Source organism: Nelumbo nucifera, chromosome 3 (genome assembly GCF_055504915.1).
Source record: "Nelumbo nucifera cultivar China Antique chromosome 3, China Antique-T2T, whole genome shotgun sequence".
Classification (NCBI taxonomy): domain Eukaryota; kingdom Viridiplantae; phylum Streptophyta; class Magnoliopsida; order Proteales; family Nelumbonaceae; genus Nelumbo; species Nelumbo nucifera.
Window position 1 is genome coordinate 32,325,127 of NC_142651.1, and position 14,635 is coordinate 32,339,761.

Below are 14,635 nucleotides of genomic sequence, written 5' to 3' on the forward strand. Positions count from 1 at the left end.
AGACTCCAAGGGCATAGCATTCGTCCGACTCAACTCCAGTCAAACGATTCTCATTCCACGTCAGACTGTGTTCCCTTTTTTTGTGATAAAGGCCTAAAACCCGGCCCAGGCCCGCATAGATCCGGGCTTGGGCCTATACTTCAGGCACGGTTAGAGCCCTAATTATAGGTGCTAAGCCCATTGACGGCCCATTACACCCCTGGGAGGAACTGGTTTCAGAACTCAGAACCCCGGTGAACACCTTCGAGCTTTCGAAGTTCGAATGGTTGTATTGAACAGTAAAAAACAGGCACACACAGCTCTACCAAAAAACATCTTATTTAAGAGCAATGGTGATCGAGGCTAGTTCGGAGAGTTTCTATCAACCCTCGACCGTTGTCCGGGAAACCGATCTTTGGTAGGTTGATTCATTTTCAGTTCAGGCTGTGATTCAACGTTTTCATCTCCGTTGAACTTGCTAATTGTATGAACAAAAACATCTTCATAATCTGATATTTTATCGAGTAATTGAAGGCCCTGATAACTTATCAAAAAAGGTTGAAGGCGCCGATATCAAAGCCAGACCATTAACACTGATTATCTACCCCGTTCATCATTTTTTGTTTACTTCATCTATAACTGTTTTCCCCTGGCTTTTCTGATTGTTCCATGGATGTGGTTTTATAATTTCTTGCTTATTGTCTAATCTGCAATACAGTAAGTAGATGTTCTTTTTTGTTTTTTCTTCTGTAGATTTAGAGTTTTGGACAACTGAAGGGCTTTCATCAAAATGGCTTTTGTGACATCTCAAAGAAATGAGAATAAGTTTGCTCAAAGTGTCTGTGCTGTCCTTATGAAGGGAAACTGGCTCAACCTATTGAAACCCAAGATGTCTCATTGCTTTACACCCTCTCTTGTGAACCGGATTTTGCTCTATCTCTCCTTAGACGGCCCTCTTTGTTGGGCTTTCTTCAAGTGGGTAGAATCCCTTCCTCATTACAAGCAGTCTTTACAGCCTAATTGGACCATGGTTCATATCCTCACTGAGCAAAAACAGTATACAACTGCACAGGAGTTGCTCAAAAGAATTGCTTTTAGGGATTTCCTTTCGTCACCTTTGGTGCTTAGTGCACTTATAAGTAGCCAGAGTGACCCTAATTCAAACTCACAAATTCTAAGTTGGCTTGTGATCTTTTATGCTCAATCAAAAATGACTCAAGATGCACTGCAAGTGTTTGAACAAATGAAGACCAATGGGTTCAGACCTCATCTACATGCCTGTAGTGCAATCTTGAGTGCATTGGTGAAAGCTGGACTCACTGATAAAGCATGGAAAACCTACAAAAAGATGCTCCGTATTGGGATTGTCCCAAATATCCACATCTACAATGTCTTGATCCATGCTTGCTGTAAGTCTGGGGATGTGGAGAAGGCAGAGATATTGTTGAATGAGATGGAGTCAAAGGGTATTTTCCCAGACCTTTTCACTTACAACACATTGATCTCACTATTCTGCAAGAATGGTATGCATTATGAGGCTTTGTCTGCTCAAGAGAGAATGGAGAGAGAAGGAATACATCCTGATATTGTTACCTATAACTCCCTTATTTATGGGTTCTGTAGAGAGGGAAGAATGAGGGAAGCTTCAAGGAATTTTAGGGAGATTAAAGGTGCAACCCCCAACCAGATAACATACACTACACTGATTGATGGATATTGCAGAGTGAATGATGTGGAGGCAGCTTTAAGATTGCGTGAGGAAATGGAAGCAAAAGGGTTGCACCCTGGGGTTATTACATATAATTCAATCCTCCGTAAGTTGTGCGAAGAAGGCAAGATGAGAGCTGCAAATAATCTCTTGAGCGAAATGAGTGGCAGGAAGGTTGAACCTGATAACATAACCTGCAACACATTGATTAATGCTTACTGCAAGATTGGAGATATGGATTCTGCATGTAGGGTGAAGATTAAGATGTTAGAAGCTGGATTGTCCCTTGACCAGTTCACTTACAAGGCTCTGATTCATGGGTTTTGCAAGGTCCTGGAAATGGATAAAGCAAAAGAACTCCTATTTGGTATGCTTGATGCAGGTATGTTTGAACTTGGTTGGTTTTATTCAAAATGTATTAATAGAGTTCTTGACAAGAGGAAAGGAGGATTTGAAAATTGGTTTATTACTGATATCAATTTTTTCAGTTGTAAGTGTAGAAATTTACATCTGGATATTTATTATTAAAGTTAAAGGTATATCCATGGTTCTTAATTTTGATATCAATGAACATTTCGCCATGTAGAGTTGGAGAAATTTCAGAAATATTTCACTAAGACATTTGGAAAATCTAAAAAATTAGTAAAGTTTTCTAGAAACACAGAATTAGTTAATAAACCTTCAAGAGACTATTAGAAGAAATATAATTGCACATTTGAAACTGAAAACCATAGCAAAGAACTATATAAATCAAATAGGAAAAATTAGGAGACTGTAATAGGTATGTTTCTCTTTGTCTCCCTTTTGGTCTTTAGCCATCTTCTCTTATTTATATATGTCAATTATTAACTTTTATCTTTATTGTTACTATATGTTTTGATTATATTGAGAATACACTTTTGTAGTTATATGCATTTTTTTCATTTTCTTTTGAACTATAGTGACTTAGTGAGTGAATCATAGGAAAGTAGTAAGCTAATTATCCAATCACCAATTCCCTGCTAGTTCTTTTAGGAAAAAATTTTTAAAAAGTTATGATGATTTTAATGAAATATTGAAAAGTTTTTAACAATGTTCTAAAATTTTAAATATATAGTATATTAATCAAGTACCTCTTTTTAAATTTGTAAATAAAGTTTTAAATTTTAAATGGGGATATTTCAGGGATACATCACCAAATATTGCCAATATTGTGAACCATGGTTATATCTAGGAGTAGGTATATGGTTGATTAGTTACTATAACCACAATGCAGCCTACAAATTTTATCACCCCAGACTCTAGACCTGCTAAGTCTATTTATGAATTTTTTGTTAACATTTAACAAAAATAGACCCTTAAGCATGTTTGTGTTGCTTAAACTGTTTTTAAACAATTAGTGGCACTATGGCAGTTTGTCACTTATATGTGCATGAATAGAATCTACATGGAAACCATTGTTTTCAAGGTGTCAAAGTGAGGCTAGGTGATAGGGGGTACCATGTCACCTAATTGCCTAGGCGATGGATTATTATTATTTTTTTTTTTGAGTAAAAGCCATGAATCCTTGGGTGAGTCCCTAGGTGTTCAATAACAGCAACCATCTTTCACTATTAATTGTCTATAATCTTCACAAAAAATGTATAAACTTCATTTAGAACATAAAAAAAATCAACACATTCATGAAAAAATGGAAGAAAGAAAATGAATTTTAGAAAATAGAGGGGCTGAGCCTCTATTTTTGTCATAGGAAAAGAAGAAAAGAAAGGATGAAAAAAGAAGAACAACAACAATAGCACTGACAAAATAATAATCAATATGTGTTGATTGGACAAAATTTTTGAGTTCTTCCTTGTCTATCAGTTCAGCTTTTGAAGTCTTCGAGGGTTCAAGACAGTATACGTGTTGATTGAACCCTAACAAATAAGAAAAATAATAAAAAGAAACTAATATTTCAACTCACAAACTGAATAATTTAGTTCAAAAATGTATATTATAGTCTCAAAAAGTTAAGAATATAAAAGTATCCAAAAGTAACATGTAAAACATATCTTGGCAATTAAGCAAGGTGGCCCTCCATGAGTGGCTTATTGCCTAGGCATCACCTTGACAACTATGATGGAAACCTATAAGTTCCCAAAGCTTACCAAACTAAGGATTCTCCAAAATTGAGTGCCACCATTAACCATCAAAGTTTTTGTAAGTCACAATGCTTAGGTATGAGTTTAAAGGTGCCGCTTTAGCTAGTCCAAATGCGTACCTGACTGAGTCAAACTGGTTTCCAAGCCTAGTTGGTTTGGTTAGACCTCGGGTTATGCTTGGGTTGGAAACTCTTGAACCGAGCAAATCAGCAAATAGTTGTTTCTATTAAGTCCTATCATGCTCTATCACCTTCCTACTATGCTTTTCTCTTTGTTATTTCTTTTGTGTTTATTCACCATACTATTACTTAGGCAATGTAGGATCCTAAGTGAAGGAGGTGATGACCCAGGAGATGGATGCCTTACTTAAGAACTGAACATGGGAGTTGGTTAAGGTTCCTAAAGGGAAGATTTTCTTCTGTGTTGCCGATCAAAAAAAAAGAAAAAACATGTGTGTGTATTAAAGTTAAGCCCTCCGATTAGAGAGCTCATCCTTCAAAACATGACATTCTATTTTTTCAAGAAATAGTGTAGGTGTGTACAGCTCACCCAGACCCTCAAAGAACACTTAGACACCAAGAGTAATACCGCAGAAGCACTTACAAGCAGCTTGCAATCAACCCCCATGCTGCGATGAACTTGTGGTACACCGCCACCTTTGCGATGAACCCACAAAACTTTAAGCAAAGCTGCGATAAACCCACGGCTCACCAAGTTCAGTTAACGCCCGAACTTAAATAAACCTTAGAAAGACCTGTCCAAGAGACCCAAACACACCTAAGTGTGTGATGAAGCCACACCCGCTATAACATGCGATGAACTCACAACCTGCGAGCCCGCTTTGGATAACGGGATAGAAAAGGCAGTAGGCCAAGCCCACGGCAAGGCCCGCGTGTGCCCAAACACACGCGAATCCAAGACGGCAAAGGACTTTGCAAGCCGCCACGTAGAGATGACGAAATACCGACCGCCGAACGATGACGTCACCGTTGCCACATGGATTAGTTATGACGCGCAAAAAGGTAGTAGCACACGTGAGTAATAAAGAATATCAAGGATAAGAAAAGCCAATCCTTGAGAAGATCCTCATGAAACACGTGGCGATACCTCAGTAGCGCACCCAATGATTGACAGCAAATTAAATATTCCCTTCCCCAATACGGAGCGAATATCTTAATCTCCTACCTTTTAGGATATGGGGACCTCCTCCATAAATAGAGATCCTCCTCACGTTAGAACTCGTCCGATCCTAAGCATTTGTTACTGATACTCTCGAGTATCTACAACCCTCTCATTTTCTAAGCCCTCTACCTAATGACCTTCACCTTCCCTCACTCTCGAGGCCTCTCTTCGTCTTTCAAAGAGACCGCTCCCCAACCTAGCCTTACATCCCCATCCTACAAATAGCATCCAAGAAGTGGGTACTTTTCACTCATAAATAGAAGCTTTCTCCTCAGACATGTGGTTACCCATAAAAAATAAATAAATAAATAAATAACCACTTCAAAAGATATGGGACCCATATTGGTCTTTCTAATTCAAATAAAAGACTCATTAGAAAGACTTTCAATGGTGTCGGTCACATCATTTTAGATGAAATAAGTTGTTAATTACAAATTAAACCTGATTTGATTTTTTAAATTAAATTAGAAACTCAAATTAGAGAAAGCATGCAGAGTTTGAAAGGATATATATGCACTAAAACAGCCACCATGTGCTTAGTTTGACAAGTTTGGAGGAATCAAAAGATTGTGTTCACACAATCTCATGCTAACAACACTCTTTACTAAGAGATTTGAGCACTCAATTACATTGTTTATTGTATATGTGGATGATGTTGTGGTTTCTGGTAATAATCCATCTGAGATTGAGAGCCTTGGATCTCTTAACTATTTTCTTGGCATTGACCGTTAAGGTGGCCAGATCTATGAAAGGATTGTTATCTCTTAGAGAAAATTTGTTCTAGACCTTAAGGAGACAAGGAAATCGGGAGCAAAGCCTATTGACATTCCTGTAGATCCTAACTATTTTGGAGTGAACAAAGGTGAGTTGTTGCCTAATAGAGGACAGTATCAGAGGTTGGTTGGCAGGTTGTTCCATCTTTGTTTGGCCTAGCCAGATGTCTCTATTGTTAGTGTGGTAGTCAATACATGCATTAGCCAAGAACTTCTCATATGCAAGCCATGGAATGAATCTGGTGTTATTTGAAGGGTGCTCCTCGGAAAGGTCATCTTTACTCTAATCATGGGCATATTAATGTGGAGGTGTATACTGATGTTGATTTTTTTTTTTATCAATAACATCATTTTCATTAAATTAAGAGAAGAGAGGGAATAAGTATACTGATGTTGATTGGGCTCAGTCTATTAATGACAGACAGTCTACTTCAAGCTATTGTGCATTTGTTGGTGGAAATTTAGTCTCATGGAGTAAGAAGCTGCTGGTAGTTGCTTGATCTAGTACTAAAGCATATAGGGCTATGCCACATGGTGTTTCCAAATTCTTATGGTTGAAGACTTTATTGGCAGAGATTAGCATACAACTTGAGAAGCCTATGAAACTGTATTGTGATATTCAAACTGCCAACTATATTGCCTATAATCAAGTTCAACACAATTGTACAAACTATAAAGCACATTGAGATGGATAGACATTTCATCAAGGAGTGTGATGTAAATGAGAAGTGTACCATTTATGAGATCAAAAGACCAGCTAGCTGGCTGTTCGACTAAAGGAGTTCTTAAACCCAAGTTAAAACATAATCTAAGCAAGTTGGGCATGTATGACATTTATTCTCAACTTGAAGGGGAGTGTTGCAAGGTTTAGGGGCAATTCAGTCAAATTATTTTCATTTTGAATAAACGTAATTATGTTGGAATAATAGGGATTTTTTTTGTAATTTTCACCATACTAATATAAGTGAAATTGATGGGGCATGTGATCCAAGACAATCACAACTCTCTCTCTCTCTCTCTCTCTCTCTCTCTCCGTAATTTTTCCTTCTTCCTTTCTTATCTTTGTACCTTTATTTTCTGATTTGTTATTGTTTTTTATTGCCTTAAAATTACTACTCCTCCCTTGAATTTGGCTGGCCCTCAAGTGGGGACTCAGCTTCCAACACTTCTCTCAGGTATGCCACAGCCTTTTACACTAATCAGATACTACCTCTTTAGGATTATGATCTTGAACCACCTTCCCATCTTCTCCTTTCTGTTGAGACAGTAGACAGTAGACACTAAAACAATGTGGTATTATATGTGATTGATGTTTCAAAGCAATCCTACAACTCTCTTCTGCTTAATCTAAACAATATGTATGTAGTAAACTCAATCTACTTGCTAAAGATTTTCTGTATAGTGTAATCATATTTTAGATGTAACCCTGCCAAAAATTCAAACACCCTATTCTTTTTCTCTAACTTCTTACACTGTTTTGCATCCTTAGCACAATGCCACTGTTCAGCTTCTCAGTGGTCTATCTCCTATTATGACTTTAAAGATGAGAAGTACATAAATACAAGCAACTCTCCCTAGCAAAAACTCCTCACTTCCCTTCTTAGCTGGTATGCTCTGGTAGTGTTTTCCACCTGAGGATAATTTTGTGATAGTACATTCCTAATCTCCTTAGTTGTATCCAAGAACATACAATTCCAAGCAATATGTGGCTTCATTGATCCTACCAGTTAAAACGTCAGCACGAGGTTTTCCTACTCTCACCTAGCTAGCATGGTTAGGATCATCAGGACTGGGCTCCATTTCCTTCCCAATGAGGTAACATATTTTACTCCTAACACCAATGGAGAGTTTGGCATAACATTCCCACTCTATGTAGTTGGTTGCATCCAACTTAACAGTTGTAATCACTAAATCAGTGCTGTCCCAAGACCCACTGATGCAAAACCAAGTCTTGGAGTCTTCTCTCCTGATCTGTAGCAATGCTTCAGTGAAGCTTGAGTTCCCCCTACACTAGAATCTTAATTTTCCAGTTATAGGGCTTCCAGAAGAAACTGGGTAGAATGGAAGGCACACAATTGAAACTCTAGACTACCAACAGAAACTAGGAGGTAAGAATCCCTCAACGAAACATGTTGGTAATGTCTGATGTCATCTATAGTACTAGTTCAGACATGAATAGTCAAATATAGAGGCTAGGCAGCAATGTGTATGTATAAAAAGTTTCGTCAAATATTCTCCAAGCATCCAAAAAATCTCAGTCCACTTTCCCTGTCTCCATAAATATGTATTGGGTCAAATAGAACAAATACCATTTACAGATCATTGACCATTTGCCTGAAAAAATCTCCTTTTTCGTTTTTTTATTGGCACCATCTGACTGCAACAATTAAAAAACCCGATCTGTAATTTTCTCAACTTTTCACCATAAAATCCATAAAAAAATGTCAAATGCCTTCAAACAGGCTTGAAACATGTATGAAGATTACCCTAAAATCACTAAAATCATCATCTACCAGGATGTAGGGTTTTCAGATGACAGTCAACAACAGTATGGCTGCTAATGTGTATAGTCAATGCCATTAGTACTGTCTCAGGAGGTGTGTCAGGCCCTGAGAATCTTCAGGACTGCTTTTATACCAAATAGGCTTTTGTATATTGTGATTAGACTCAAAGAAAACAGAGTAAAGAATAATTGGGGAGAAGAAAACTGTATTAGGGGGCATGCCCAACTCCATTAAGTTAAATACTAATTTAATACAAGGCAAGAAAAAGACTAATATGTCCCTTTTATGATTATTAACAAAAAAAACCTCAAGTATTCTCTCAATCTTATGCCCTCCTCAACAGAACTGACTCGTTTTTATCAACGCAACCTTTCTGAGACCTCAGTTGACTTTTCACCTATGAACAGTCTTTGATTTTAAACTTGACCATCAGATTTTTTTGACGGTTCAGATCTGTTGTTATTTTTACTCTTGTTCTTCATTTCCTTTCTCAACTGTTTAATTTCACTTGATTTAATGGTCAAGCTGATAACTCTTTTTGGATCACGTCAATCAGTCTCTGGGTGTCTTCTCCATTGTTCTTGCACCGCCACAAACACTCCACACATATTTCTGATGCTTCTCAGGATTTCTGTTTTCCAGAGGTTGAAAGAGAGGTCTGGGAGGACAGTGATCTCAATTTGTATCACTTTCAAAAAGCAATGGTCTAAGACTGGGTTGATGGTGGAAAATCATCTTGAAATGGCTACCACTCCCCTGTCTGAGGGGACTTCGCATCTATTTCTGTGATTTCTCCATCTGCAAAGAGGATAGCCCTTTATTTTCCAAATGGCTTCAGCACAGGTTTCAAGTTAGTTTTAGTTTTTCTTTAACAACTCTTCTATGCCATCCTACTTCTCCATCCCCCATCTTACTGTTACAACAAAGATTGTCCATTAGTTTGACCCCCTACTTTCCACTGAATATAAAATGATTGTCTGCTTTATTTTTAGCCATTAAACTGTAATTTTATTACTGACAGTCCTAAGAATCCCATTTAAAAAATGACCCCACGGTCATCCCTCCTCACAGCAACCTGAGGTTTTCCTGTAGTAATCCATCATGAACTTGCATTTGTGTAGAATAGCAGATAAAGGGCTTATATTTCTTTTTTTTTTTCTTTTGGATAAAGATGCTAATATCATACACCATATAATGGATAAAGAAAATATTTTTTCCCTACTAATACCAGACACTTCTTGGATGGAGGATATGAAATCCAAATACAACTAATATCAAAAGCAACTTAATGGATATATAAGTTATTTAATTTTTCCCCAACCAGACCTTTGAATGAGTTACTACTTACAAGTGAGTCAGATGCATCAATATCTGCTCTAGTTACATAATTGTCATTTCTTGAGACACTTGGTGCATGTAATTTTCACTTGTAATAAGTGTATATCTTATTTGAGATTCAAGGGTTTTATTGCAACTCTTGTAAAACATGTGACTGGATTACATCTTGCAAGTGAATCTAATGCATCAATTTCTGGTAAATAATGAACTGCTTTGATTATGTTGGTCATTGTTTAAATGTCTGGTTCCCATGATTTTCATTAATAACCAGTGAACATCTTATTGAGATTCAAGGATTCTAATCGTAACTCTTGTAAGTTATGACCAATTGAGTGCAGGATATTGTCCGAGTTATTACACTTATTCTTGGATTGTGGATGGATACTGCAACCAAGGCAATGAAGAAGCTGTTGTAAAACTCCCTGATGAGCTTGTGAAAAGAGGCCTATGTGTAGATGTCTCAGTTTACAGGGCGCTTATACGAAAGCTGTGTAAGAGGGAAAATATTGACTGTGCTCAAAAGGTTTTCCATCTTATGCAAGGAAAGGGAATTTCAGGAGATAGCGTTGTGTACACCAGTATGGCCTTTGCATATATGAAAGCTGGGAAGTCAATTGCTGCTTCAGAGATGTTTGATGACATGGCTAAGAGGAAATTGATGATAACACTTAAAATCTACAAATCTTTTACTGCTTTCTATGTCAGTGACAGCAGCATCTTAGGCCTGTTTTGGGATCACATGGTTGAGAGGGGTCTAATCTCAAAGAAGGTTTTAAAGTTAATCCAGTAGTTGAAATTTTAAAACAGTTCCTCTTGTGACAGCAATCAACAATGCAGTTGCAGATTGAAGTTTTCTGTATCAGCCAATTGCGTAGCTGTACATACAATTATATCTGCAGAAGGAGGCCTATGACTGGATTCCCCATCTTGGAGATCTCATGGGCCAGAAATTGTTTGTTTAATACGATGACCATGAAATTGCTGGATGGCCCTTTTATTTGAAAATCATAAGTACTCCATCAAGTTGAATATTATCCAGAAAGACATGAGCTTTATTTATGCTTAACATTCTTTCTTGATTCTATGTAAGTCCACTAATAGAGGGAATGAATTCATAGTTTCATACCAGGTGATGACACAATTGGGACCTGGAATTGACAAGTGGTTACATTGAATATGCCTGACTGGAAATGACTGTTCAAGCAGGCACTACTGGGTAATTCTACATAATTTAGATATACTGAAATGGTTTTGGATCCACACTAAAATGTTCACCCTTTTGTATTCATAAGGTGACTTTTGCTCCAGGAGATCTACATGGACTTTTTCTGAGTGGCTGACCATGGATTTTGTACTTAAAGATGAGATAAACATTATATTTTTGGTGGATTAAGAGGCATCATCTGAGAACCATTTTCTTTATGGTCACTCTATCTTTTTTGGTAAAATCTCATCTTCTCTTTTCTCTAGATGTTCCATATGGCTCAGAGGATTCTCTGCATGTTAATGGAAGGTAAAAGGGATGACAGCTGGCCAGTTGAGAATGGCTTAATAAACTCATCTACTAGGTGAGTTTAACTGAACCAGATCACTAGTGGCTTGATGTGCATGGAAGATTTTGCAGCACCCATTAGAAGAAACAATCTGTTACAAGTTGAAGGGGCTAGAAGAGCTAGGTTTAGACTGACAAGGACTTGGGTGGAGGTAGTAAGAAATTATTTAAGTGCTCATAATCTAATGACAGATATGACACTGAACAAAATGGAATGAGAAAACAGGATTCATGTAGCTGACCCATACTGTTGGGAGGACTTAGATGATGATGAGACACTAGTGGCTTGAGCAGGTCCCAAGGGTGAGCCAGTGTGAGATTAAGTGATCACATGCCTGGTCTAGTTCCAAATGGACAACAAAGGGATTTATCATCGTCCACCTTTCATTACATGGGCCTGAAAGAGGCCATTGTATCGAAGGCTGCAGCAAGCCCTCTTCAGTGGAGACTGATCAAACCTTGCAACAGCAGAAATGGAAATTGCCCTAACCCCAGATAAAATGGACGAGGAAGGGGGAGATGATTAGATGCTCATCAAGTGGACTTTGATGATTCAGGCTATGGGATTCAGATGAGCCGAGCATTGGGAGTGTGGATGAAAATGCCCAGAAGGAGGTGGTAAAGGAAGACACCACCAAAATGGTAGCCATTCTTTTTCAGGAATACAGGGGCAGCAAGATTGGGGATCAAAGGTAATATGCGACAAAAACTGTAGGAAGTGGTAAGGAGGAACACTCACCACTGACCAGCCTAATGGGTGGACAATCAATTAGTAGTCGATCAAGGGTAAAAACAAGTTCAATTTTGTTACTTCAATGAGGCAGAATTGTTGTTTCTCTTTTATTTAAGTGGATCACTATATTCTATGTAAAGAAATCTGGCTAATTGGGAGATTAAGCTTTTCTTTCCAATTGGCAGACCATTCTCTTCTTTTTCTAATATGTATGCGATCACTTTTCCCTCTCTTCTTTTCCACAACTTTTATTTTGTTAATACTAAACAGATCTTGCTTAGAGATATTGGGAAATATGTGGAAATACCACAATGATATTTTATGAAATGGTAAAGGAAGCAATTCTATACTTTTTCGTATTATTATTTTGTTTAAAACCATCAAACAAAACTAAGAAACTAATGTTAACTCACAGTAATACATTGGAATTTTTTCCACATGCTTTAAGATTTAAACCTACATAACAGAGCAAGTTCAAGCAAAATTCATACTCTTGTGTAAATGATCCTAAAAGATCAACCAAATAATCTGTTACCTAAACAAAAGCCAATATTTAAAGTCACATCCAAGAATTTTGAGCTGGATGAAATGGTTATTGTCTTCTTGGGCAGTTAATGATACCATTGCTCCACATATTTGCAATACTGTTGCAAATTTATCATGTCATGTGTCAATTTCAATAATATTTTGTATTGGTGCCCATGAAAATGGAAATATATCATGAAAATATTAAAATATGTCAATATTTTGTATTGGTGCCGAGCATTGGAATTTTTTATCGCTACGCCACTACAATTTGTTAAAATTTAGTTGTTCGTTGTCATTTTTATCAACTTATTTTATTGATACTCTATTAATAGGAAAATAAAAAAGAAATGAAATAATTGATTGATCGTTGAAATTAGTAATTTTTAAAGTATTTTAATTCTTTTATTATTTCCCACATTTTCTTAGTTTATCTTGATAATTTACACTTTCGTTTATTAAACTATTTGTTTTTATGCACATCCACTACCACATACTTATTTTAGATTTAAGTTTAATTGTTTGGATGTATTTTTTCCAGGATTTATTTGAGTATTGCCCATAGCAGATCCATGTGTATCTCAATTTTTCTATCTCATCCATGCATATCTTAAGCATATGCAATAAGGCTCTTAAAATTGCCTTTTCTAACTATTGTTATACTATATAGTTATACTTTGAACATTTATTTTATGGGGCAATTTTTTATTGGGCTGAGAGCATGTTCTAATAGTTGTGTTTTCTAGTGAGACCATGTTTGGGAGTGTTTATTGAATAAGTGCTTAAAAACAAGTGTTTATTCGAATAAGCACTTATTTGCATTTGGCACCCAACTTTTTCAAGTGGTTATTTTAAATAAGCATTTGTGTTTATTTTAAAAAATAAGCACTTATTTCATATTGGGAGTTTGGTAGTCTTTTTCTCCAATAAGCACTTAAATAAACATTTGTGACTATTTTGTCCTTCACTTTCTTTTAATTTCATATTGGGCGTTTGGTAGTCTTTTCCTCCAATAAGCACTTAAATAAGCATGTGACTATTTTGTCATTCATTTTCTTTTAGAATTTACGAAAGCACTTTTACAAAATTACTTTTATGAAATAACTTTTATTTACAAAAGCACTTTTATAAAAGTACTTTTACAGAAGTACATTTACAAAAATATTTTTATTAAAGCACTTTTATGGAAGTACTTTTATAAAAATAATTTTATGAAAGCACTTTTATAAAAGCACTTTTACGGAAATACTTTTATAAAATGCAACTAGGGATAATTTTATAATTGGTATTTTAAATTTTAACTAGGGATATTTTTATAAGAAAAAAAATTGAATAAGTGCTTATTGTATAAGCACTTAAAATAACTGGAAATTTGGCTTAAAAAATAAACACTTATTTTGGACTTATTTCCCAAACACCAATAAATGCTTAATGGTACGGTCTGGCCCAAATAAACACTTATTTTTAAGCATTCTCAAACATAGCCTAAAGCCTCCGTCTTGATTTCTTTTTTGGTCCTCCTAGGCAACTATTGAAGAATTTGGTCGTCCTAAGCACTTATTTTTAAGCATTTCCTGTCAAGATGCAAACTGAATCAAACTCTTCTCCAAGGGCACCAAATCAAACTCTATACAAGCTAGTATAAACCTATATAAACTGGTATAAATCTATAAAATCAAATATTAAGCGAGAAACTATATAATTATATCTAGACAAAATAAGTTTATCTGAATTTTGAATTCCACTTATTCTTAAAAAATTTAAATTAAATTAAATTCCAAAAAGAATTTAATAGTCAATAACCACATATAAATATCATAAATTATCATATAATTAATATATAATCAAGTAGAATGTTCAAAAAATGTGTGGCAGAAATGTGTATACTTAGATGGGTGAGTAGTAAAATTAGAACAGATGGAGGTCACAATAAAGCAAGGTTTTCAAAACTGTTGTTAACCCGGGTGGTTGGACCATCTGGCCCGAAAACGAGTCATGTTGCTGGTTCTGTTTAAAGCCCAAACTGCTATTATGTGAAAAACCATTGATTTGGTAAAAAACTGCTGATCTGGATGGTTGAACCATCAAACCATTCAACCTAAGCAGTGGTTCGCAGCTTGATTTAAAAAAAAAACTTAAAAACAAAAATAAAAGAAATTGAAAAGATCATTTATGTCCCAAATGACCCAATCGACATATCACTTTAGTGTTTTTCTCTGTA

At 36.1% G+C, this 14,635-nt stretch overlaps 1 protein-coding gene across 1 annotated transcript; it reads left to right on the plus strand.

The window, feature by feature from the left end:
- Positions 1–187: 187 nt before the first annotated feature.
- Positions 188–12,171, plus strand: LOC104591595 (Tetratricopeptide repeat (TPR)-like superfamily protein). The gene is made up of 3 exons (XM_010250499.2): positions 188–397; positions 733–2,069; positions 9,943–12,171. The coding sequence occupies exons 2-3, from the start codon at positions 770–772 to the stop codon at positions 10,392–10,394; spliced, it is 1,752 nt and encodes a 583-aa protein (XP_010248801.1). The 5' UTR covers positions 188–397; positions 733–769; the 3' UTR covers positions 10,395–12,171.
- Positions 12,172–14,635: the final 2,464 nt, after the last annotated feature.